The 27,118-nt window shown below is 39.8% G+C and overlaps 2 protein-coding genes across 6 annotated transcripts in view; one reads left to right on the forward strand and one right to left on the reverse strand.

Annotated features, from left to right (window-relative positions):
* Positions 1 to 27,118, reverse strand: part of RTF2 (replication termination factor 2) — a 63,549-nt gene that overhangs the window by 19,847 nt on the left and 16,584 nt on the right. The gene's annotated exons all lie outside the window — the stretch shown is intronic.
* LOC117674853 (putative beta-1,3-galactosyl-O-glycosyl-glycoprotein beta-1,6-N-acetylglucosaminyltransferase 7) lies at positions 1,086 to 13,164 on the forward strand. Of its 4 annotated transcripts, none has more exons than XM_087889079.1 (5): positions 1,219 to 6,360; positions 6,822 to 6,955; positions 7,624 to 8,675; positions 11,490 to 11,582; positions 12,205 to 13,164. In XM_087889079.1, exons 3-5 carry the CDS (start codon positions 7,706 to 7,708, stop codon positions 12,399 to 12,401), a joined length of 1,260 nt encoding a protein of 419 aa, XP_087745205.1. In that variant the 5' UTR covers positions 1,219 to 6,360; positions 6,822 to 6,955; positions 7,624 to 7,705; the 3' UTR covers positions 12,402 to 13,164. The 4 variants fall into 4 exon arrangements, with proteins under 4 accessions (XP_034288952.1, XP_087745205.1, XP_034288944.1 ...); XM_034433053.3 differs by having other exon boundaries at positions 7,639 to 8,675; XM_034433061.3 differs by lacking the exons at positions 1,219 to 6,360; positions 6,822 to 6,955 and adding an exon at positions 1,086 to 1,180.

Below are 27,118 nucleotides of genomic sequence, written 5' to 3' on the forward strand. Positions count from 1 at the left end.
TAGATCTAATCTAATAAGATCTCATCTTATTAGATCTTTGATAGATCTAATAAGATGAGTAGAGACTACTGGAGAGAGAAGTTCTTCAAGTATCTGACCCCATGCCATGAAGGGCTTTATAGCAGTGGTGAAATCCAATATTTTTTTTACTACCGGTTCTGTGGGCGTGGCTTGGTGGGCATGGCAGGGGAAGGATACTGCCAAATCTCCATTCCCACCCCACTCCAGGGGAAGGATACTGCCAAATGCCCATTCCCTCCCCACTCCTGGAAGAAGGATATTGCAAAATCTCCATTCCCACCCCACTCTGGGGCCAGCCAGAGGTGGTATTTGCCAGTTCTCCAAACTGCTCAAAATTTCCGCTACCGGTTCTCCAGAATCTGTCAGAACCTGCTGAATTTCATTCCTGCTTTATAGATCAGTGCCCCCAACCTTTTGGGAACCAGGGACCGAATCTGTGGAGAGAGGTTTTTCCATGGACCAGAGGGGGCGTGGTTTCGTGTGCCACCTGCATCCCACTGATGGGGCTTCGCTTGTTTGCACAACCAGGTTTCTGGCATACTGGACCGTGGGTTGGGGACCCCTGTAATAGATGACAACCACTACCTTAAATTGCACTTGGAAATCTGCTAGGAGGCAGAGCACCTTGCAAAATAAAGGTATAATGTGGGCAAAGCAGGAAATGTCCATGAGTATTCTCTTATACAAATCTTTTAGCAGTTAAAAAGTTCAAAGAGAAAGAAGAAGAATGCAGGATTATTTTTCCCCGCAATGTCGCCTATTCGCTGCTGAAAGCCTAAAGGCTGAAATAAGCCTATTTATAATCAACAGCCCAGTACTATTTACACATCTTGTTTTCCCAAAGCTGGTTTGCTTCCTTAAAAGGTCATCAGAATGAGAGTGGGGGAAAAAAAAATCCAGAAAAAAAAATCAGGTTTTAATATTATTATTTGAATTGATATTTTTGCTGGATGCCCAAACGAGGGACATAAGTGGTTAAGGAAAACCATCACAAAATGCTCACATTTCATGTTAACAATTAACTTCTTTCATGTGACTGAAACCACTTATAAAATGGACAAGCTTAAAGGCTGAACTTGCCTGAAAGGCAATGGATCCTAAAAACATTTCTACCCATTTCTTAAGTTTGGCTCCAAACCATCTGTCTTCGCAATACTGGGTGAGTGCGTGATTTCTGAATTTTTAAGAATGAATTCTTTTAAAATTTAAACCAGCTGTAACATTACTAGAAATTCTGTGGTACGGTCATTTACTTTGGCAACAAGCCCCACTGAACTCAGAGGAACTTAGGGCTGATAATTGCATTCAAAACTGGTCTATATCCAGATTCAATCATTCTCTACTTAATTGCAGTGCAAAACATTTTGCTGAATATAAGTGTTTTCAAAGTACTCCTCTTTATAAAAAAAATAAATTAAATAGAAGAAATATGTTTAACCAAATTATAAGGATTTTTACTGTCTACAATCTAGATCCTTGAGAAGAACTGCTGGTTTGTAAATTCCTCCCTTTTTAAGCTCTTCCAAATAAGGAACTCCTCTAAGTTGATAGATCAAATGTTTTAAATACGATTTTATGATCATTTATATTGGGAGTGATTAAATGTGAGTGGACCCTTCCCAACTTTCCTAAAGGTCTTGTTGCCTAATTTCAATTTTATTTTTTATGAGAGAGGGAGATTTAAATAATAAGCAAAAGTATACTATATTGGTGGTCATCACTTCTGTTGAAGAACTTGGCAATTCTTATACATCTTTTATATCAAATAATTTTCTGTACGGCAATGATTTCTTTTTAAAAAAAATGTAAACACTTTCATTTGCTCCAGAATTCACTAATTCAGCTCACCAATTATAGAACAGTGGAAGTATTGTTGCTTGTAACACCAGTTTCTCAACCAAATTCTGTTTGGAAAATTGTTCACTGTTAATCCCAATTTAGACTTCATGCTAAATGATACTTGTCCCATAATATTTAGAGAATGTACAAAGAAGCTCCCTGACTCTGAACTGGGCCATTTATCTGTATGTTCTAAAATATGTGTAATCAAAATTAAATCTCAATCTACATATTTTATACAAAGTATTATGCATGTATAATGGTAGTAATAGTCCAAAACTGATTATGTACCATATAAGGAAACTATAAATATATACTTATGATACTTCCCCCCTACCCCATTATTATCAATACATGGAGTTGCTCTGTATTGCACTTTTAGATTTTTTTTATTTAAGCCAGTACTGTTTGTCCTGATTAGCAAAAGCCTTCCAAAGTCCTCCTGAAAAATTATATAACGGTATTGTTTATCTGAAATTCTAAGAAGCTGTGAATTGCAGTCTGTGATTTTCTGCATAAATCCATGCTTCACCACTCACCTTTGAGGTTTTTTTTTTAAAAAAATGTTTATTTGTATTCCACCTTTTATTATTTTTACAAATCACTCAAGGCAGCCAAAATATCTAACACATTTTCCACATATTTTCCCCACAACAACCGAGAGAGAGTGACTTTCGTGGCTAAGGTTTTTCTCTTTAATAACAATTAATGCAATCACTGAAAGTTCTGATAGTTAAGAATGAAGGAAATTAGCACTTTGTTAAATAAAAGTTTGCTTCTCTGAGAAATTCCGTCCCCTTCAATACTGCCAGCTGTTGGGCTGTGCCGATTTAGTGCAAAATTATGGCAGGCAACTTGTATGGATGAAGCTTTTAAAATGTTCAGCTCTTTATCCATTATCTAAATATCAATTTATCCATATGAATTGATGCAGGAAACATATCTCATTCTGGCATTGAAGGATGCCTTAGTTGCCATCCTTCCTAAAAGATGGGCTTTAAACTCAACCATCATCCCAGTCAAGGCCATATTGGCTGTGAATGATGAATAGTTAGGTCTGACACAGCTGGAAGACACTAACTATTCAAACCCAATTATATCTTCTAGCACATCTTTCTGCAAAAGAATTAATATTTTTGTTTTTAATCCCACCCCCCCGCCCCCCGTGACTTATTATCAGCAGTTGTTGGGCAGAAAAGAGGTTAAGAAACTAAATAGCAAGTGGAGAAATCCCAGGATTAACTACTAGAATCAGACAAAACTAGTTGGGCCTTCATCAAATCCAAAAAAAAGACTCAGCAAGCACTCCTCCATTACAGATAAAGAAGAGAACAACAAACGTAGCAATGTTGAATTCATTCCATACGTTGCAGGAATATCTGAAAAGCTCAGGAGGATTTTCAAACAACACAAGATGCATGGTACACTTTAAACCCAAGAATACGCTAAGGCAGAAGCTTGTCTACCCCAAGGATAAAACACCCAGACAAAAGCTGAGCAACGTGATATATGCAATAAAATGAGACATGTGCAGATCTGTACACTGGCGCAACAAAACAACTACTTCACAAGCACATGGCACAATATAGGAGATCACACCCATCGGGACAAGATTCAATGGTCCATCTGCATTTGAAAGACAAAGGTCACCCTTTTGAAAGCAGCAAGGTCCACATTTTGGATAGAGAAGACCATTGGTTTGAGAGAGAGGCAAAATAATCCATCTATGTTAGAACTGAACAACCCTTCCTCAACAGAAGGGAAGAAATAAGACACCATCTATCTCCAGTTAACAACATAGCCCTTGCAGCAATTCCAAGGAGATTCCACAAATTAACTGCACTCTGATTCAGGTGACCCTGACCCATATGTTGGCTCAAGAGCTCTCAGAGAGAGTGCTAATGACCAGATGACTGCAAAGAAATTCCATCTCTCCTGCCCCACCATCCAGTCTCAACTGTCAGTACCTATCCTTCCATTTCCCACCATCAAAACCACTGAAGCTTCTTGGATAAGAAGCAAAATGTTTTATTCTTCCCTCAAGGGGAAAAAAACAGTTCAGGTGTCTTTTTTGGTGGTGGTGGTGGGGGAAGCACCTTTGAGATAACTATGAACTGGATGACTGAGAATCTCCATAGACATTGGTTGGGCAGTTAACCTACTAAATTATTATGACGAAAGGTCCCTAAAAACCTCCAGTGCTATTACAGTTTATTATAATTGAACCCTCCACTCTTATATTATGGGATAGACAAGATGTCCTACACAGGTATACAGTTTGGACCAATCATTTTCCTCCTCCTCTGTTTGAATAGTGTATAAAAGGCTAAGGTGACAAGCAGTGAGTGTACAGTCTTTATTGTTGCAGTAACAAACAAGTTGGCTTGGATTTCTCTTGTCCTGTGTGTTATTTGGAACCCCTCACGATGGATCCTCGTACTTATAATGGTTTTATGGCCAACACATAAAACTTCAAGAATACAATATTTATTTATTTCATTTAAATTATTAAATTTGTTTGCATGCCCATGTCACTAGGAGGTGACTCTGCCTTAACATAACAGTGCCTTAAGAGCTAAGAAAACCTTCTGCAATTTATTTTTGGGGCTATTACTAGTGGAATACTAATAAAGGTGTTCTCATTTCCACTTCTGAAATGATGAAGACTGTCCAATATTATTGACTGGCAAAACTCCAGGGATGTAATCCATGCCCCACCAAAGTGTGTCCTTGAATGCATTGATTATTGTCTCTCTGTCTCTCTGTCTCTCTGTCTCTCTCTCAAGTTCTAGCTTTATTTTCCATTTTTAACTTTTCATTAAAAAAAAAAACAAACCCTGTCCCTTTAAGCTATCAAACTGATGAAAGGTTGTGAGTCATACAGAGGATTGACAAAGGCATGTGGGGAGAAAAAGATAAGACACGAATTCACACTTCTGAGTTGCACAGACTCCTTAATGACGAAAGTGCCGAGTACAAACTCAAGAGGTTCCAGGTAGCTTGCAGGATATTCGCTCAGGAGCTGTGATATATTTTAACAGAAGCCTAGCACTCTGACAAATCAGCCATCAACAGACACATAGACATTAGCAACGTCTACAGACTACGCAAAAGAGACTATCAACCAGCCCCAAAAGGAACAAAAAGACTCCAGCACCTCTCTAACAGCAATCAGCACTCAGATCAGCATAGATTAACTTCAAGATTAACATCAGACCAACAATCAAGCAAACAATACCTGATCAAGAAACTGCCAAAGAGCATCAGTAAACAGCCCAACTGAACAATCTCTTAAAACGGCCCCCACCCATACCTACAGGCAAGCCACCAGAATATAAACTGACAGCAAACAGCACTCCTTCCTAGCACTGATGAGGTTACCTACTTAAGGTAATGAAACGTCTGCAAGAAAACAAGCAAGCTCAGAGAGCCCCAAGGATCCCTCGTGTCAACTCTGAGCTACAAACATTCTCCTTTACTGGTAAACGTAAAGGTAAAGGTTCTCCTCGCACATATGTGCTAGTCGCTCCTGACTCTAGGGGGCGGTGCTCATCTCCGTTTCAAAGTCAAAGAGCCAGCGCTGTCTGAAGACATCTCTGTGGTCATGTGGCCGGCATGACTAAACGGCAAAGGCGCACGGAATGCTGTTACCTTCCTACCAAAGGTGGTCCCTATTTTTCTACTTGCATTTTTTACATGCTTTCGAACTGCTAGGTTGGCAGAAGCCTTTACTGGTACCTCTTAACAATTCAAACTGTTTCCTTTTACTCTTTCAAAGTAAAGATTACAAATGGGCTTGAAGCACGGCATTTGCTGCCCTTTTCATGCTCTTATCTCCCCAGTGACAGGCAACAACATCGACCGGCAACAACAAAGACTGCAGACCTTCTACAGAGATCATTTTTTTAAATTATTCGCTGTCACACAGCCATTTTTGACCGGAGCCAGTAATACACGACTATTCTTCTCCCCTCCCACACACAGAGCCCTTTTTCAGCTCCTAACCCTCATTACAGTGTAAGCAAGGTCCATTATATTAATCTATTCCTGGCTGTGTTAGTCATTTTGCAGAAGGCGGCAGTTCAAGAGCGTTGATTCTGCTTTCCTCAGAAACCTTTGCATTCACCTTCCAAATCTTGCGTTCTCCCCCCACCTCCTTTTTCCCCCACATCAACGAAAGGCTGGTGAGGGAGCAGAACGCTTGCTGATTCAATGGATACTTACAGCTTGTCCTATTAAGAAGATGCTGTGTAGATGTTTACATACTAAGGCTAACTCCTATGAGCCTCCAGGCAAGAAGCAATTCTTTTGGGAACTGATTTTCCTGATGTATTTTCTTCGACCTGCAGAAGCAGCAACACCAAAGAACGCTGTGGCTGGGGGAAAAAAAGGGATCGGGCTAACCAGCAAAATGAATGCATCCTTCTTCTAGCCCTCCCCACATAGCAGTCAGCACTGCGAACAGGAGAATTTTCTGACTTGAAAGCCCTGATCTTAGCAGTAAGGACAATGAATCACATTCTGTATATTATTGCATTGTTATTGTTGTTGTTGTTGTTTTTATAACTGTACGGGTCAAACGGGAGCATGTTGTTCTTGATGTGCCAGGTTGAAAAAAACGTGATCTCAACTAAAATGAAGCTTTGAGATGTATGGGTGCGTGGGGTTGGCAGGCAGACACATCAATGTATGGTCAAAATCATTTAAGAGAGATAGATTATTAGAGGGTTTTTTTGCTACTGTATGTCGTATCGTGAGATTAAAAAAATCATTCGAGTTAAGAAGATAAGGACATGCGTATAATGAGTTACACATCATATGCGAGCATAATCTCTGCTCAACAGGGTGGTTGAGTGTTTGTTGTAGCAGGAAAAATCAATACAAGATAATTGCTGGTTTGAATCTCAGTATTTCAACAAGCTGTCCCTTTTCCTGCATCTTCCCCCCTCCCCCCCCCCCAGGGCTGCATATACTTAGCATCTAAGAATTCAAGGATGAAGACTTTATTCCTGAGCTCTAAAGAAACATACTGCTATACTGAGGCACTGCTAATATTTCAACAAAGCCACACTTGTGGGAAAACATATTCAGAAAGGTAAAAATATGCAACTGTATTCCCCCACCCCCAAAACTGCTCTGAAAGCCTCTTTAAACAGCAGTGCAAGGCAATGCAGTGTTGCTAAGGTCACAATTTCTTCCAAGCAGAATAAATATGAACTGCATTCAAGACCACTTCCTTTCTATTTTATACCATGCGTTTGAAAACAATACTAATTCAGGCAATTCAAGGAAAAAAAATAAAACAATTTATGGTTTAGATTTTATGATGATGATGATGGTAAAAACTTCAGTCTTTTCTGACGTCTCCCCATAAAATCAACAGTTAAAAAAAAACAAACCACACTAGATCCAATTCTGGTTATGCTTCAAATATATTTTTGAAATCCATAACAAGGTTTCTATCTAATCCAAAAGATTATCAGCTAGTTGTATGAAAGAACAGTTTATCTCTATTCATGTCAGTGAAAGAGAGAAAGATTCCATAATCAAAACCACAAGAGGTAAAAGCAGATTAATTGTTAAAGCAGAGTTAAGCCAGTCTTCAAGAACACCTGCATTTGTAACATGAAACCTTAACAGCAAAGCAATGGAAGTATTTTTTCCCCTTTCAAATTGAATGAAGCATCGACTGAACTTCATTTAAATTTAACGATTAAAATGCTGTTGTTGTTGTTGTTGTTGTTGTTTTCTAACCTTTCCTAGGTAATACATTTTCAGGGAACTGTGGCCAAGAGAAAACTCCAGAGAACATTTGGAGCTCCAGAAAACATCTGGAAAGCCAAAGATGAACCTACTTGAGAAAGCCAAATCAGGGTTTCTAGTGTGTATCGTGGTTTGCATTTTCCTCTTTGGTGTTTTCTATCTACGGAATACAATCTTCAAGGCAGACAAGGAAAAACTCATCTCAAAAGAGTGTGGCTTTTATCCAGATGAACTATGCTCGGCCCTTTTTGATGGGAAACGAGTTGCTTTTCACATTGGCCAGCTGTGCCAGGAGGCTTTAAGGGGAAAAGACATGTCTCCCTGCATACAAACACCGTGCAACTGTTCTACGCTGCAGAAGAAGCTCCATTTCATTACAAGGCCATTGTCAGAAGAAGAAAGGAATTTTTCCTTGGCTTACATCATCACCATTCACAAGGAACTGGACATGTTTATAAAACTACTCAGAGCCATTTACATGCCTCAGAACGTTTACTGCATACACGTTGATGAGAAATCATCAAAGGATTTTAAGCAAGCGGTCCAAACCTTGGTCAACTGCTTCGAAAACATTTTTATTGCTTCAAAGAGAGAGAACGTTGTCTATGCAGGATTCTCCAGGCTGCAAGCAGATATCAACTGCATGAAGGACTTGATCCATTTAAATAATCAATGGAATTATGTTATTAATCTTTGCGGTCAGGATTATCCCATCAAAACTAACAAGGAACTTATACACTATATTAAAAGCAAATGGAATGGTAAAAATATAACCCCAGGAATTGTTCAACCACCTCATATGAAATACAGAACTAATTTCATTTACCAAGAATTTATACGTTTTGGAAAATCATTTGTCTATCCAACTAATAATGTGAAAAGTAAACCACCCCACAATTTGACTATATATTTTGGGACTGCGTACTATGTACTCACAAGAAAATTTGTAGAGTTTACACTGACTGATGAACGTGCAAAAGATTTGCTTGAATGGTCAAGAGACACCTACAGTCCAGACGAGCATTACTGGGTCACCCTGAATCATATACCAGGTAAGCAGAATTATAGAATTATCTTGTTTACTGTACATTGTTCACAAAGATTGCTTATCAGACAACCCATGATCCCTTGGCTCCCCCTTTCAGAAATATTTCATTACCAGATTCTCAATGCCTTCAACAATGACAGAACTTTTAATGTACTGCCTTCACTGGAAAATTGGGTTATATTCAGACATGCATCTACTGTGAAAATAGACCATGTTGAACTATATGAGCGGTGGCGCAGTGGTTAGAGTGCAGCACTGCAGGCTACTTCTGCTGCCTGCCGGCTGCCTGCAATTTGGCAGTTCAAATCTCACCAGGTTCAAGGTTGACTCAGCCTTCCATTCTTCTCAGGTGGGTAAAATGAGGACCCAAATTGTTGGGGGCAATAGGCTGACTCTGTGAACTGCTTAGAGAGGGCTGTAAAGCACTATAAAGCGGTATATAAGTCTAAGCGCTATTGCTATATAGCAGAGTTAATTAGCAGAGAAAATGTTTTATGGCATTTTTGTATTTATTATGTCATATATATTTTAATACTTTCAATGTCATAACTTTTTTAAAATAAAATTTGCCAAATTTCAATTCCATGGGAGCATGGGTCCCATATTTTGGTCCCATTCTGTAAGTTAGCCCATTTGAGGTACTTTAATTCAAAATTGTTGCCCTGTGATGCATTGTTTTGTCCACTTAAAGGTTTCAGGAATAAGAGGGTTTAGTAATATATTGATAGATGTAAGCTAAGGAGAATCTATTGGAAATCATTAACCAAATTCCAAAATCTATTTTCAGTCTGCCTTTCAGGTTTAGAAAATAATAAATTCACAATACACCATGAATTGGAGGGCTTTTCCTTAACCTGTGAGTTAAGTCGGGGGTGGGTGGGTGGGAAATAAAGAAAAGCAATAAAACAAACCAAAATAAAATTAAGTAAAAAAGTAAGATTTCACATTGTTTCAATCCCAATGGTTTAAATTATATACCGTATTTTTTGTTCCATAAGGCACACTTTTTTGTCCCCCAAAAGTGGGTGGAAATGTCTGTGCGTCTTATGGAGCGAATATTGTGTCACAGACTGGGCCGCAACCGGGGGAAGGGGGTTGGTGCACTGGCTGCGACAGGCAGCAACATTGAACAGCTGCCTATCGGCAGTTGGATCAGCCTCCCAGAATACCACCGATCAGCTGTTCCAGGCAACAGGGATCACCGCCGCTCCTGTTGCCACCGCCGTTGTTTGTGTGCTGATCCGGGAGGCCGATCCAACCACCAATAGGCAGCGGCGGATAGGTGGTGGCAAGTGGCAATCCCCACTGCCTGAAAAATCAGAAGACACCAACAGCTTGGCTACCCATCTCACAGAAGCTATTCTACATGGCTCACAACAAACAAAAGCATAACTAAAATGACATTAAAGCACAAGAAGAAATCCTATTAACAACAGCAGAGATAAAAAGGCCATAAGGTTGCCTTTATTGGGCTCCACCTTACTGCCTGACTCCTAGTCCTAGGAAAGTTTTTTGGTCTTTGAAGGCGAAATACAACCTATTTGGTTATTGATATACTAGCTATCAACTATGCCGTTATATGTTCCAGACTTTTCTTGGCAAATATTACATTCCCACCAACAATGAGTTTCACCCACTTTTGGCGGTTTGAGAAACATATGATCTGTTACCCAAATATCATGTTGACATATCTAAAAGTTGAAGACTGGGACTGGACAGGTTCTGACCAGTTGCGACTCACAAGCATACAGTAAACGATACAATTTGTTTTAGAATGGGGGAATCTGTTTCAAATATGGTTCTGTAGCCTGAGTTTGGGAAAGTGGGTTGGAGATCCTCCCATATCTGCAGTCTCTCAAATTCTCAATGATTTGCCTACTAACGTGACTGAAGAAATCACAGAGCTAGCAGTACTCATCTGCATTGCATCTACTAGAGTTCCTTCGTTTTTTTCTTCCAAAGAACACACCCCAAAGAAAGTAGTTAGTTTTTATAATAGAAGGCATTAGCTCTGCCCTGAATCAGTTTCCCTAAGGGCAGGTATCATCAAATCCTTGTGGATTGAATCTGTATTGAGAATTTGCATTCTTGTTCTTATTTTAAAATAGAAATGTACTTTTATTCCAAATCAAAGGCTGTATTAGCTTTGACTGATGTGCCAAAGATTGGACTCCAAAATGTAGAGGAAACCAGAGCAATTTAAATTTGATATTGATTTGTGCTAAATCTTAACAAAAATACAATTTTGTAGTAACTTTTGATGGGGTTCAGGGGACTTCACCCAAATTTTTTTAGAGGCTTCAAAGCCTACACTTCATTTAAAAAAATAACACACTCATATTTGCACACTTTCATAAAAAGCTTTCTTTTTGTGTTGCAACTGTAAATGCAACTGTAATTGTGTTGCAACTGTAATCACATCCTTTAGTAACCACAACAAAAACTTTACGGCATCTTAAACACTAACACATTTATTACTGCAAAAACTTCCATGGCCCTTAGTCTGCTTAAAAATAGCATCTTCATAAGTGGTCTTTTTTGCTTCACTGAGATGAACTAGAATTAATTTCATTTATTAATGGTTTTAAGCTGCCACTTACAAGTTCACAAAGTAATGATTCATAGATATTGCTTTAAGAGGCAGTACAGTCACATACTTAAAAATAAGTAAAGGCAGATGTAATATGTTATGGGGAAATCACTACTATTTGTTACCCTGGGAACAGCAATACTAGAAGAGTAATTCATACATCCAAAGCATAAATATGTTTTTCAAAATGCAAAACGTGTATAACAAGCTTTCCAATTGGTTGTACAGATGCTCCTGGCGCTACACTAAACACAACTTGGCAAGGAAATATACGAGCAATCAAGTGGAAAAATCAAGGAGAAGCCCATAATGGCTGCAAAGGTAATTACTGAATATGACACAATCCTAGTTTAGGAACCACTGAGAAGTCATAACCTGTCAGTGCTCAACTATGCATGACATTCTGGTCATTCTGATGGGAATGAAGGGATAAAGTCCACAAAATCTAATTGAAGCAATACTAAGAAATCTACTGTATTAGATGACACTAGATGACTCAACAAGCTGCAATACAGAATAATCCTAATTGTGAATTTAATTACAAAGTGGGGCACAAAGAATTTGCACCTACAGACATTTCCAATACAAATAATTGACTGAGTTTTATCCAACTAGTAAAATTTTGTGGCTCCTTTTTTTTTTTTAAAGCAGCTTTATTCTTCCCAACTTCTTTCAAAGGAAACAAAAATATAGATTTTTCCTTCTTATTCCCCCATTTCACACATATATGCCATGTGTGTCCACGTCACATATGGACGTATCTGTGATCAAAAGCAAAATTAGGGTAAAAAGTAACTAATCTTTATAGGTTATTACGTTAAAGGGCCGTTCCTTTCCTTTCTCCTTCCCCCAATTCTAATCTATGATTCCTACAGCGTATTTCATATGCTGAATGGTATCCAGCATGGGATTATCAATTTACAGTGCAATTTCTCTTTTGTAGGACATTATGTCAGGGATATTTGCATCTATGGACTTGGAGATTTGGAGTGGATTATTAACTCTCCACATTTATTTGCCAATAAATTTGAGCCAGCAACATACCCGCTTGTCATGGACTGTCTAGAAAGGCATTACAGAACAAAGCTGCTCCAGGAAGCTGAAGTTCCTTTGGAAGCACACTGGCATTTGGAAGAATAGACTGCTCTGCACATCTGGATTAACCATAATCTCTATGGAGGGCAAAGCAGAACCAAAGACATGCTACATTTCAAAATATATGTTCCAAAGATGGATACCACATCATCAGTATTTAGCATCTTGGACCTGAGAACAGAAAGGAAAATTCTGAACATGAAGATTCAATATGCACAGCTCCAGTGTCTTTACGAACATTAACTTCTCTGGGCCTGATTTTTTTTCCTCCTACACAGTTGATCTGAAACATATAATTGATGTACATTGTCTTACATACTTGGACAATAGTTTTCCGTCCTTGTTTAGCAACTGCTGGCAGTTATGAAGATGATGTAAAAATAATTTTATGACCAATTCTTGCATTTACAACTTTGGCAACTTTGTAAAGCAAAGAAAAACTGCAGTATAATGATAAGCACAATGGCAATTTACTTAATGATGACTGCTTCGCTTAACAACTGAGTTGTGGTCAACAAAAAAGGACTAAAAAATACTTGTACTCTTTCGCATAAATCTTTAATAGAATGCTTGCTCTTTTAAATGGACTGTGTAAAAATAGCCTCCTGACTTAAGTCTGGACTGCACCCTCTGAAGTTAAAGGCACCTAAATGAATCATGATTAACTTTCCCACTTGGTCTAATAAGTATATCTAAATCCATATCTAAATATAATTCATACATTGTTTATCCTTCTTTAACATCATTTTTCTACGTGCAATTTTATGTAAAATTTAATTAACAAATTGCTGAATAAAAAGTCATAAAATTAATCAAAATAAAATTCAGGATTCCATAAATCTTAATTCAGACAGAAGAGAAAATGAAGTAAGAAAAATTAGGTAGACAAAATTAAAAGTATATGGGACACTGAATTAAATCTTTATACATCAACAATCCAGATTTCACGTGAATCTGTATGTCCTGAACTGAAAGTTTATACACAGAACAGTATTAATGAAAATATGCTGTATATTATTAATTTACCATTTGAGTTCCTCTATAGGTAAAATAATATACAGCATATTTTCATTAATACTGTTCTGTGTATAAACTTTCAGTTTGGGACACACAGATTCAAGTAAAATCTGGATTGTTGATGTATAAAGATTTCACTGCCCCATATACTTTTCCATATTTCCATATTTAATGAAAATATGCTGTATATTATTAATTTACCATTTGAGTTCCTCTACAGGTGAAATGGGGATGTGGTGGCTCAGTGGCTAAGACGCTCAACAGTTGTTGAAGATGTTAAACAACTGTTCAAACTTACTATCGGTACTGAATGAGGGCACTTAGGACCTGTGCCCAACGTTATGGCCGTTGCAACCCCCACATGACCAAAGTTTGCTTGCTTGGCAGCCTGCCAGCACTTATGATTGGCCACAGAGGTGCTGAAACTCCTCCCATCTGCCTATCTCCACCCCCCAGCTCCACCCTTAAATGTCGGGAAAGTCCCAATAGCGCAGCACAAAGCAGCCACACTGCCCAAGAGACTTCAGTGGTTCAAAGCAATCACTTGTACCCATGAACCTCCCCAAAGGCCTGGGAAGCTCCAGCCAAGCTGCTTTTGCTGCCCTGCCTTGCAGTCATAAAGTTGAGTCAGTCACCTGCTAATCTGCTTAATGGGTGCAATGACTTTATGACTAAAATGTCAGGCTCAATTGTGGTTAAATTGAGGACTACCCATATCCCAAAGTGTAATAGCTACTAACTTAACCAGCAACAATCTACCAACATATTCCATGTACCACATAACTGTTTAACACATAACTGTTTTGTTCCAAGTGATGGCTGGAGGGGGCTTCAGTATGAAAAAAAAACACTCCGTATCATGGTTTACATTAGCTTCTGTCAGTACTTTTTACAAATTTAACTTGAATTTTTAGAAAAGAGGCCCACAGGTCAAATAAAAGTCACACACAAAAAATAATTTATTCTCAATCAAGGTGTGGCATTTCCCCTACACTTCTAAAGGGAAATTCTTTGCAGATTTCTTAAGCAGATGAGCTCAACTTTTAATGCTATCTGTCTCTTAATTCCTCTAACAAAGACTCGATCATTTAGATATATGCAGGTTTTGTTCAGTAAGGTGGCACTGGGCTGGTTTGTATCTTAACAATGAAGGGCAAAATATTTCTCTTTTCCCAAGAACACAGAAGGTAGATGTAACTGCTCTCATGTGATTTGGTTGCACAAAATGGGCTCTTGTCCCTAAAAAGACTTTGGAAATTAGGAGCACTAAATGGGATAGTCAGAAAACAATTTGATTTGCGCTTTAAAAACTCTGTATTTACTGTACTTGAGCCAACTGGGCTTTTGTTCATTTCCAAGCAAACTAAAACTTGTGGGATTGGATTCATAAAATTCTAAAGTGTGCAAATAGGATACCTGAAAGTCTGCCTCCTCCTCTACATGTACCTGTTGCAATTTCTGAAATGAGGCTTTGTTTTAATTCTAGAAAAGTTGGTTTGGGTTCCTCTCCACTGAGTTCTTAAGGGGAGGAAAAAAATTCAAAAGTTTCACAAAGATTGTAATGGCTTCAGATGGATTTGATCCATATACACAATCATCTCACTATTCTCTTCCAAAATATGTAATGTTATGAAAAGCACAGAAAAAAGACCAAGGAGTGTTTTGCAAAGGGAATTAAAGGCATTGACTGGAGAGAGAAAAGAAAATCTAATTAATAGTATAAACCAACACCACTCACTATCCTCCATAGCAATAGCACTTAGACTTATAAACTGCTTCACGGTGCTTTACAGACAAATGGTTATCCAACCTCTTCTTAAAAACAGTGTTGGAGCATTCACAACTTCTGGAGGCAAGTTGTTCCACTGATTAATTGTTCTGTCAGGAAATTTCTTAGTTCTAAGTTGCTTCTCTCCTTGATTAGTTTCCAACCATTGCTTCTTGTTCTACCCTCAGGTGCTTTGGAGAATAGCTTGACTCCCTCTTCTTTGTGGCAGCCCCTGAGATATTGGAACACTGCTATCATGTCCCCTAGTCCTTCTTTTCCTTAAACTAGACATACCCATTTCCTGCAACCGTTCTTCATATGTTTTAGCCTCCAATCCCCTAATCATCTTTGTTGCTCTTCTCTGCACTCTTTCTAGAGTCTCAACATCTTTTTTACATCATTGAGACCGAAACTGGATGCAGTATCCCAAGCATGACCTTACCAAGGTATTATAAAGTGGTATTAACACTTCACATGATCTTGATTCTATCCCTCTGTTTATGCAGCCTAGAACTGTTTTGGCTTTTTTGGCAGCTGCTGCACACTGCTGGCTCATGTTTAAAAAGTTGTCCACTAGGACTCCAAGATCCCTCTCAAGAATTACTACTTATTGAGCGAGGTATCACATATACTGTACCTGTGCATTTTGTTTTTCTTGCCTAAATATAGAACCTTACTTTTTTCACCGTTGAATTTCATTCTGTTAGATAGCACCCAATGTTCAAGTCTGTCAAGATCCTTCTGTATCTTAAGCCTATCTTCTGGAGTGTTGGCTATTCCTGCCAGCGTGGTGTCATTTGCAAGCTCTTTAAGTGGTTTACAGTGCCCCCAACAATCTGGACCCTCATTTTACAGACTTCTTAAGGATGGAAGGCTGAGTCAGTTATGATCAAACTTCTGGCAGTGGGCAGAATAGAGCCTGCAATACTGCATTCTAATCACTGCATCACCACAGCTCTATAACTTTTTATCTTTGCAAACCATTCCACCTATCTATTCTATTTAATACATTGCCTTTAAACTTTAGATTTCCCTCTCTCTGAAGTTCTCATTAGATCCTTATAGTCATGCCTTTCTCATATTTCTGCTTCTTCTCAGCCTGTTTCTCAGAAGAGAATAAGCGAGTATGATGAAATAGTCTATGGATTATGATTAGCAGGACCCAGGTTTTGGTGGTCTTCTGCTACAGATGCTCACTGGACAGTCACTTTCTTACTCCAAACTCCCTCACACAGCTATTCTTGTAGCAAAAACAAAAAAAAAGCACTATGGAACGTCCTTGTACTTCTGAAGAAGAGTAAATATGAGTAGGAAGGAGTACTAGGTATATGCATCGCTTTTTTATTTTATTTATTTAAATTTATTGGATTGTTATAAAGTAATACCAGTGGGATAAAAATCAGCTAACTAACTAAACAAACAAACAAACAAACATTTATTTTATCATTCAATACTAATTCATTCTCTCTGTATGAGTAAACACAACAGTACATTTATTTATATTGGCCATTGATTTTAATAATTACTCCATGTTTATTCTTGAAGTAACAGAAAATAAGCAACTGATGTTGTTGATGATTATGATGATTAGTGTATGGTGTTGTTACAATAGGCAGGAGACCACAATGCTATTGCAGTAGACTGGCTTGCCAAGGTACAGCCGTGTTATAGGAAACACTTGCATCCTTCCCAAGGTGTGCCACAGAAGGGCAAGCTGGCTTTGCACCAGACTGAAAGACCAGTGGTCCTTCCTGCAGCGTCACCCAAAGCCCTTCCCTTCCCGGAGCTGCCTCGCAAGCGGGCACCACAACAGGGAAAGTTCAGAGCCATCAAGAATCTGACTGCCTGCATGGAGCACCAGCTTGTCTCTCCATTGAAGTGGTACCTATTTTATTTACTCGCATTGAACATGCTTTCGAACTGTTAGGTGGACCGAAGCTGAGGTGAATGATGGGAGCTCATTCACTACACAGAGCTCCAGCTCAAATCGCCAGAGCTGAGATCATCTCCCTCATCATTAAGCCACTGAGTCAACGTGCCTCTTCATGTTGCCCATCCCGGATTTAGACCGATTCGTAATCAAAGCAATACAGCTATTAAAGTAGTATCAACCAGATGAAGAAGGGAAAATGCGGTCTGTTTTTACACTCAGGCTGAAATGGCATTCAACTGAATCAAATTCTTCTTTCCTTCCTTTGTTTATGTTGAAGGAAGGATATCATTTTGCAATTCAATAGACGTTGCTTCTTGCCAAACATTGAAGAATTGTTCTTTATTCCTCATACTTGCCCCACTGTGTATCAGTAATGAAGCTTATCCTACTTTTATAGCTGGACACAGCATTATATCTTTTCAATGGGGTTCATTCACAGCTTGAAAATATCTCATTACGAGAAAGATGTGGAAATGCCTTGCCTAACATCCAGTAAAACAGTTCATCGGCAGCGAGAAGTTGATTAAACCTTCCATTTCGGTTACCTCTGGTTTAGTCGAAAGGCCATTAATTATTAAACATTTTCCCACAGCTATGAGCATTTTCTTCAGCGGCTGTGCTTATTTTAAATAATCTCTAACCTTACTATTGGTCATTTGTTCCATTATTTATGTGAGAAACTAAGTCCAAATAAACTTCAAGGAAAGGAAAGTCGTTATTGTTTTTCCAAGCATAAATTGTCTACTTCCTCCCATCCTGGAACTGTAGACATAATTTAGAAGGATTTTCTTCATGAAAAACAATGGATGGCAATGATTTGTTGACTGGGTTTATGTTACACAAACTGGCTGAAAGCTGATATTGCAATGGAGAACTCTTCTGAAGTGTAACGGTAATTTTGAAGTCATTTTCATAGTAATATAACCATAAAATATCAGCAATGCTTTTGACATCATTATACTTTTCAAGAAAATACACATGATGCAGGCTTTCTTGAGAGGGATCATGAAAAAGAATAGATAATGTTTATTTTTCAAGACCAAGAATTTAGAACAAAGCAAACAGAAACATTAGAGGAATAGAGAAATATTGATCAGGATGAGGGGCTCTGTTTATTTTCCTCCTCTGAAGCAAATGGTTATGCTTTTAAATTATCAATTTCTAATGGCAAAGTGTATTTTAAAAATCATTAGTACCTTTCAGTATGCCTAACAACGTCTCTGGGTAAAGCTCAACAATTAAATTAGAGATGTTGTTTAGTTACTTTCAAGCTTCCAAGATAAACCTTGATTACCAATCCCCCCCCCACCTGTCTAAATTGGAGCTCAGCAACTATATGTTTAAGTTTAAGTTTAAGTTTTAAGTTTTATTAAATTTCTATACCGCCCTTCTCCCGAGGGACTCAGGGCGGTGTACAGCCATATTAAAACACATGAATTTATAAAATTTAAAACCAATTAAAATCAGATATATAAAATTTGGCCATCAATCTAAAACACACATACACCCATTTAAAATTCATATTAGGACAGTCCGGCTTGCTGAAACAGAAGGGTCTTAAGGGTGCGGCAAAAAGTGCGCAGGTCGGGGCTAAGACGAAGCTCTAGGGGCAGCTCATTCCAAAGGGCTGGTGTCCCCACAGAGAAGGCTCTCCCCCTGGGTGTCGCCAGTTGGCATTGTTTGGCCGACAGCACCCTGAGGAGCCCCTCTCTGTGGGAGCGAATTGGCCAGTGGGAGGTTGTTGCTGGCAGAAGGCGGTCTCATATATACCCCGGTCCTAAGCCATGGAGCGCTTTAAAGGTGGTAACCAACACCTTGAATCGCACTCGGAAGACCAGCGGAAGCCAGTGTAGCTCACGCAGGAGGGGTGTTACATGGGTATGCCGAGTCACACCCATAACCATAATATAATTATATTTATAATTAATGTACTAGGGGAGAGGAATGGTAGGTGATACAATTAACCCTCAGGATATTTCACCTATAATAACACACTTTTCTAATATTTTTCCAAAGCAAAGTAAGCTGAGTGCATAAATTAAGAGTTCAACAACTATACTTATCCTTAGGAGAGGAATAGGCAGATGATACAATTTATCCTCAGGATATATTGCATACAATAATACAGTTTTCTACAATTTTCTCAAATCAAAGTAAGTTGATTTAGGTTAAAAACAATTGTGACAGAACAACTATTAGCTTGTTTTATTTAATTTACTTATCAAATTTATATTGTTCCTTTGACAGACATGAATTTGTACCAAATAAGGATTGATATGTAGTATATCAACATTACTATTATCTACTATTAGACAGTTGGTGTTACAACGGGCAGATTGACAGCATTGGACTGAGGTTTAATGGAAATTTACCTCCAAAATGTACATAGAGCATTGGGCTGCCTATTCCTGCTACACAGGCATTTGTTTTTGATCAAATAGAGACCAGTCGTGTTTATAGAACATGTCGCTGACATAAATAGAATATTAGAACATTTCCGTTTCTATTCCCCGCACAAGAAATATGGCATAGAACGTCTACCTGCAAAGCAAAGCTGAGTTGATTTAAGGCTCCTTGCCCTCAATAAACTCAGTGGGACAGACTATAATTTTACTTTTGCTAAATCAGCACCCAGTTCATACGAAAAAGTAAAATTCAGAACGAAGATCTTGCAATATCTGAAAAGTGCACAGACTATTCGGCGTAGGAAGCTAGAGGTGAAAATCTATTTTAGGGGGGGAAAAACACTGTACTGTATCGGACCTTATTATCACAACAGAAATGAATCTTTAATGCCTGTAATACAGTAATATTAATCTGTCATTCTACCATTAAAAGTGGCATGTCACAGTCACCATGCCTGAAATTTTTCACATGTCAGCACTCCTCATTGAAGTGTGACGAAGATTCTTGTTTGTTCCACTGAAAGAGCTGTAGAACAGCATCTCAAATACTTTTTGATAAAATGTTTTATAAATAACGTAGAATGAACAGAGGCAATACATGGACCATATGAAGAGTAAGTAAGCAACAAACTCATATTAATGATTGGGAGATATTATTTGTAAATGTTTATGAACGGACAGTTTGGTTATTTGCATTTATTTATTAAAGACATTTCTATACTGCTTCCCCTAAGATGTAAGATGAGACTCCACAGCCATTTGTCTGAAATGGTATAGGGCAGTGATGGTTAACCTTTTTGCCGCCGCGTGCCAAAAGCAGGGGGAGTGCGGGGTGGTCGCGTGCCCGCATTCCCACACCCATAATTCAATGCCTCCCAGCCCCCTGCGCATGCGTGCATGACCCCCCCCACGCTACGCCCGCTTTTGGCACACGATGGCAAAAAGGTTACCAGTGGGACCGATAGGCCCACTTTTCACCCTCCCCAGGCTCCAGAGGCTTTCTTAGAGCCTGAGGAGGGTGAAAACGGCCTTCCCCACCCTCCTGGAGGCTCTCCAGAGGCCAGAAATGGCCCATTTACTGACTTCCGGTGGGACCAGTAGGTCCGTTTTCCACTCTCCCCAGGCTCCAGAGGCTTTCTTGGAGCCTGGGGAGGGTGAAAACAGCCTTCCTCACACACACACACCCCGGAGGCCCTCTGGATGCTGGAAATAGCCTATTTCCCGACTTCCGGTGGGCCTGGAAGGCCCGAAAATCAGCTGGCTGGCGCATGCATGCATGCTGGAGCTGAGCTAGGGCAACACTTGCGTGCTCACAGATATGGCTCCGCGTGCCACCTGTAGCATGCCTGCTATAGGTTCGCAATCATGGGTATAGGATCTCCTGTTTGAGCAGGGGGTTGGATTAGAAGACCTCCAAGGTCCCTTCCAACTCTGTTATTCTGTTACGAAAATGTAAACAACCACAAGATTAATACTCTGCAATTCATTAGAACCTCTCTGAATCATGCAGGTTTTTAATGAGGAAAACAATTTACTAGGTATTTTAGTCTAGATTTTTTAAAGGTTAATAATAAAACTGGAAGCTGGCTTCAGCAGATGTATTAAAAAAATGCAGATGGGTCCTGCTCAGAAACCTGACAACATTTTGTACCCAAACAAACAGAAAGATTGCCCCAAATACCACGTGAAACACCCAACATAAATATTATAAAATACAAAGTATAAAATTCAAACAAAAAACAGGAAATAGAAACAAAAACGAAAACACAAAGCAAGATAGCATCACATATAAACTTAAGAAAAAACCCTCTGAAATAATACAGTGTTTAATATTTTCTGGAAAACCAGCAGGGGAGGGGCACATGATCTCTGCCAGGAGTCTGGTCCAAAACTTTGGCACTCTCACATAAAAGCTGCATTTTCTCACTTCAGGGCCCTCAAACGTCTTGAAATACGGGACTGTTAGTTGTCTCCTCCCTGGCTGTTTTAATAGGTCAGGCTGATGCTGATTGGGGCAGTCCTGAAGATATCCAGGCACCCAGCCATAAAGAGATTTATAAGTCAAAACGAGCATCTTTCATTTGTAATGGATTAACTATCTACTTCTTTCTTAAACAGTTTTATATAGCCTCTCAACTCATACATATGTGATTTCATGTGATTTACAAAATTTTTAAAAATCCACCATACAATAAAATCCATTACAAAAAAACATACCCCCATAGCAGCAACAGCACAATCAAATCAGCCACTTGATCAGTTCTGTCTCCATTCATGGTCCCTGGCCTGATGTTGTGGCCCGCCAGTGGCCAGCGGAGCTGGTGGCAGACTCAAGGACAGTGAGGAGGTTGGGGAGGAACATGGGCCAGTCCTTGAGTCTGGGGAAGACTCTGATGAGGGCTCTGTGTTGGAGGCAGAGATGGGGCCAGGGCCGTCCGACAGTTATCAGCTGCCTTCAGAGTCGGATATCAGTGCAGCAGAAGAACAGCTGGAGCCTGTTCCTGATGTGCACATTCGCAGAGCTGCCAGGAGAAGGGAACAGCTAAGGAACAAGGGCAAAGTCAGGAGTAAAGGCACAGATGGACGGTGAATGGCCCCTCCCATAGGGAATAAAGAGGAGCAAAGGGGAGTTTGCAGGAGACAATTAGTTCAATTCATTAGGGTGAAGATCTGTTCCTGACTTCTTGCCATGTAATTGCTGCTACAGCATGGAGTTTGGAAGGCATTGGCCTGGCCACTCTCCAAGCCTGATAAAGGTCTGTAGTTGTGACATCTCTTGAAAGACTGTTTGCCGGGACTTTGATGGATAGGAATTCCCTTTAATCTAAATAAAAGAGGTTTTATCGGGACGAGGAGTCTGCTTCATGATCTTGGGAGGCCTAGGTCAGAACACCTGATGACAAAACCACGTTTTAAGGGCCTTTTGGAAAAGCAACAGGCTCAGAGCTAACCATAATTCAGGGGGAATGATGTTCCGTACAGAAGAGGCCACCACCAAGAAGGCACTTTTTCATGATCTGGCTATGCCATGGCCCCGTCGGAGCCAGGGTCCTAGGAAGAGGAGGAGTGGGAGCCTGGGCCGATGGAGGGGGATGGCGGCACAGTCTCTATGGCCCATGAGGAATGACCTGGGGATGAGGACGAGGCAGTCCCGGGTCCCTCGGGCCTCGGAAGAGTAGACAAGGAGGGTGCAGGCTGACCGAAGGGGGGAGGAGATGGAAAGGGTAGGCAGTGGACCACAGGAACGGCAGAGCTCCGGAGACAAGCAAATGCCTCCCCCGCTTGATCCCTGAGTGCGGAGAATGGAGATGAGGCAGAGTCAGCACAGGGCAAACCGACTACTTGGGAGGAGGGTGCCCCGCTGCTCCTCACAAGGTTCACCTGGAGAGTAGAATTTAAGGAGATGCCGCGAGGAGGGGCTTTTGCCAGGAACAGGTGTTTGTTTTCGGATTATACTCCCTCCGGCTTTGATTCAGACCTTTTGCCTTGCTTTGAGGACTGTTCTTGTCTTGCCTTAGCCTTGAAGACTTTGCCTCTGGAACTGCTTTTGCCTTGCACCCCATTTTGCATTATGGCCTGCTGTTTGTCTTGCCCTAGCCCTGAAGACTTTGAAACTGCCTTTGTCTTGTGCTTGGACTTTTTGCCTTGTGTGCTCTGAGGCCTGCCCTTATCTTATGCCTGGAGTTTTGCCTTGTGAAGTTGCCAGGTAATCTACGGGCTGTTGTTTGGGGGTGAGCCTTACTGGTCGGTGGAGGGCTATTTGTTTAACCATTCCCAAGAGAAATAAAGAACTCTCTGGAAGCCTGCCTAACCATGACCACCTAGGTCATAACAGGTTAGATGACTATCCCTACACTGAGGGCACCCATAACGTACTCTGCCTTACCATCACTGGTGGGCCGAGTGGATGAAATAGGGGAGAAGCAGTCTTTCAAATAATCTGGCCCAAAGCCATGTAGGGCTTTAATGGCGATAACCAGCATGTTGACTTGTACCCGGAAGCAGACTGGCAGCCAGTGCAGCTCCTGCAGAAGAGGTGACACACGCACAAACCTAGCCTTGCACAAAAATGTTCTAGCTGCTTCATTCTGAACTGACTGAAGCTGAAAAATCATGAAGAATCAGTAAAAGAATCATGGAGAAGATAAGGAAGTTAGCAAAAACGTGATTTAAGCCTGGGACAGAAAGAACATTTTAGGAACTACTCTATTTAGTATAACAGGGAAAAGGGAAGATGCTGTCGGGTTTTCAAGATTCTGTTACAACAACACAAACGTAAAAATGGTGGCCTTTTTACGACCCTGTGTAATCCCTTAATTTGGAATACAGTCGGGATGACAGGATGGAATTGAATATTTACTATCCAGATGCCCTTCCTGACAACACAGAGTTGCAGGAAATCTTGTGGAGTCTGTTTCTTGTACGCAGAAGCCAATGAGTGCAGGGCCTGCAGAATCAGTGTTGTATGCTCCCTGCAACAGGAGCCAGTACACACACCGGCTGCAGTGTGGCAAAATTTAATCTTAATTTATTAGCCTTCATCTAACCATAATCATTGCAGCCAGTTGATAGTTCAGGGCATAGGTACGGCATGGATAGCTTCGAATGATTCAGATTTTATGGCAAATTAGAGCTGGATGCCATCAGCATAATGAAGACCAACCCCAGATGCTTCACACAGACATTAAAGAGCATTAAATAGCACACTGTGGCAGGATAAAGAGGCACAACTAATAGTCTGAAACTGTCTTTGTAATTACCGTGTTTCCCCAAAAATAAGAGCCTGTCTTATATTTTTTTGAACCCTGAAATAAGCGCTTAGCCTTATTGCCATGCACTCAAAAGCCCAATTATCGGGGGGGGGGGGTATTTATTTATTGAGTTGTCTTATTTTGGGGGAAACAGGGTAGGATTGAAATCAAAGTAGGGCAGCACTTCCAACCTCCAGCTCACGGAGACAACTCAAGAGGGATTGTGTAGCTGATAGTACCAAAGGTCCCGAAATATCTCACAGGCTCAACAAAATTCCATTTTGTTTCTTCTTTTCTTTTTTTTTTGCGGGATAACAGCCATGAAGCAACCAAAACTGATTTATTCCCCAAATCGCCAGGCTGGAAAACTCCTGCTTCAAGCCTCAGTTGGTATCAATTAAGCAACATTTGTATGGTTAGGCTAGGAGGAGAGGGGAATACAATGATATGATTCAGATTCAACAGAGATGATGATAAAAAAAAAATACAATGGAGATCCAAGGCAAACAATACAAGTGGAGTGGAACAATTTAATATGAATGTGTCAGAACAGCGCTAAATTGTGTAAGCCCAAGGATCTCTAGTCCACATCTCCATCAGTGTAGATAGAGGTGATAAATAAATCAAGAGCACTTAATGATCCTCTAATATCGGAGTTTCTCAATGTAGCTTTGAACTAGTGTCAGTAAGTAAAGTTAATGTCTAACTTAATTCTAAAGGATGCATAATTTTTAAATAAAATTAACCTCAAGACTAAAGAGATTGGAAATGCAGTCTACAAATGGTGGTAGCCCTCGACGGATGACCACAATCGGACCTAAAATTTCTGTTGTTAAGGGAGACGTTTGTTAAGTGAATTGTGCCCTGCTTTACGACCTTTCCTGTCACGCTTAAGTGAATCACTGCAGTTTGCTACATTAGTAACACGGTTGCTAAGTGAATCTTGACTTCCCTCTTGATTTTGCTTGTCAGAAGGTCGCGAAAGGTGAGCACATGGGCCCAGGACACTGCAATGGTCGTAAATATGAGTCGGGTGCCAAGCATCTGAATATCGATCACGCAACTACGGGGATGCCACAACTGTTGTAAGTATGAAAAATGATCCTAAGCCACATTTTTCAGGGCCGTTGTAACTTTGAACAGTCACTAAACGAACTGTTGTTAAGTCGAGGACTGCTTGTATTATGTATCGTATCCAAGAAATGAAGGATATCTAAAGTGCGTGTACTTCATTGCGGTGTGGCAAGTTTTTTCTCTTTTCTTAACAAGTTCAGATTGGGCTGAGTAAATGTCTTTAAAGATTTCAAAGAGATAGCACACTTGGGGAACACTGCTAATTGCTAATAAGAAACAAACATTAACTACCAGAAACATAGCAACCAACTCCTGCAGGACACATTTGTCTCACAGATATGTCAGCAGTCTTACTTTTGTAGATAACTAGTGGTTTGTTTTCATCTTAACAGAGCAAAAAAAAAACAAAACCAACAAACCAAAACAACCTCATGAAATTACAGGTATTTTGATTTATTAATGCGTGCATTTGACGCCTTTGTCTGCATTCCTCTGAACCAAAGAAAGCCTGTTCTTTGCCAGGCCAACCATGAAACATTCCTTCCACCTAAATAAAGGATCGAATCATCGAATCATAGGCCTAGATTGGAGGGACCTTGGAGGTCTTCCAGTCCAAATCCCTCCCTGCCCAAGGCAGGCTCAAATTCAAAAAAAAAAAAAAAAAAAAAAAAAATCCATGAAGTTCCAAAAAAAATGAGGATACTCAACTTGGGCTGTGTTTAATTGCAAATGTGTGTCCATCCTGTGCAGTGTAAACCATTGGGTAATGAGAAACCTACTATTGTTGTTTATTCAAAATCATTCAATAAATCACAAACATGGTTTATTGTAATGTGTAAATCAGAATTTTGCTTTCACTTAAGCAAGTTTCTGAGCCTTTTAAAAAGGGGCTTTGGTGAAGATTTCAGCATATCTAAAAGATCGTTCACAAGAGACTTATGAATGGGAGTGGAAAAAGTGGATTGATTATGTGCAGAATAAATATCAAACTAGGAAATATCAGATAGCTTTTAACTGAAAGTATTATATAAAGATAGAAATATTGAATTTTGTGAAGATGTGAAAAATATATAGGGGATGGAGGGGTTCAAGTTTTATAAAAAGGGGATTTTGATTTGGATTATATTCTGTGGAAGTCCGGGGGGGAGGGGTGGGTCAGGGGGGCTTAGGGGGGGTTGGGGAGGGTTAGGGAGGTTAGGGAGGGATGGGGCGGGGCAAACGGGGAGAAAATGTATTTGTAAAACTTTTCCAATAAAAAAAAGGGGGGGGGGCTTTGGTTACATAAACATCTTCATTTGCCCTTAAGTTCTAATTATTGCTATTTATTCATATTTGTTCTCTTTTATTCTTTAAACAATTCATTCTTTATCTTAATATCTTTATATTTGTTCGGGGTTGCCTTTCTTCCATTTCATCTTTTTTATTGTACAGCAAGCTTTCTCCTTAAGCCTACCACCTCTCTCTTTTCTTTCCTTCTTACTTTCTCTCCCCCCCCCTTTTCTTCTCCTCCCTACTTCCTCTTCCTTTCTCCTTCTCCTCTCTTCCTCCCTCTCTTACCCTCACTCCTACTCTAATTTCCCTTCCCTTCCTTCCCTCTCTCTCTTTCCTTCTCTCTTCCATCTCTCTTCTCCTTCCTTCATCCCTCTCTATTGCTGTATTCATTTTCAATTTTATATTTTCCACTATTTATTTCCACTGTTTATGTAAGCAAGCATAGAAATATTGAGACATGATAAAAGAAAACGGAAAAAAAGATTTTGGCAAAAACTGTAATTGAGTAAAATGTATTTGAATTTGATTAATTGTATAAGTTA

Source organism: Pantherophis guttatus, chromosome 3 (assembly GCF_059756535.1).
Source record: "Pantherophis guttatus breed Tessera chromosome 3, ASM5975653v1, whole genome shotgun sequence".
Taxonomy (NCBI): Eukaryota; Metazoa; Chordata; class Lepidosauria; order Squamata; family Colubridae; genus Pantherophis; species Pantherophis guttatus.

Coding starts and splice junctions, on each gene's coding strand:
- LOC117674853 (XM_034433053.3), top strand. CDS start 6,855: ATGAAGACTTTATTCCTGAGCTCTAAAGAAACATACTGCTATACTGAG. Junction 6,956..7,638: donor GGGAAAACATATTCAGAAAG/GTAAAAATATGC, acceptor ATACATTTTCAG/GGAACTGTGGCCAAGAGAAA. Junction 11,583..12,204: donor AGCCCATAATGGCTGCAAAG/GTAATTACTGAA, acceptor TCTCTTTTGTAG/GACATTATGTCAGGGATATT.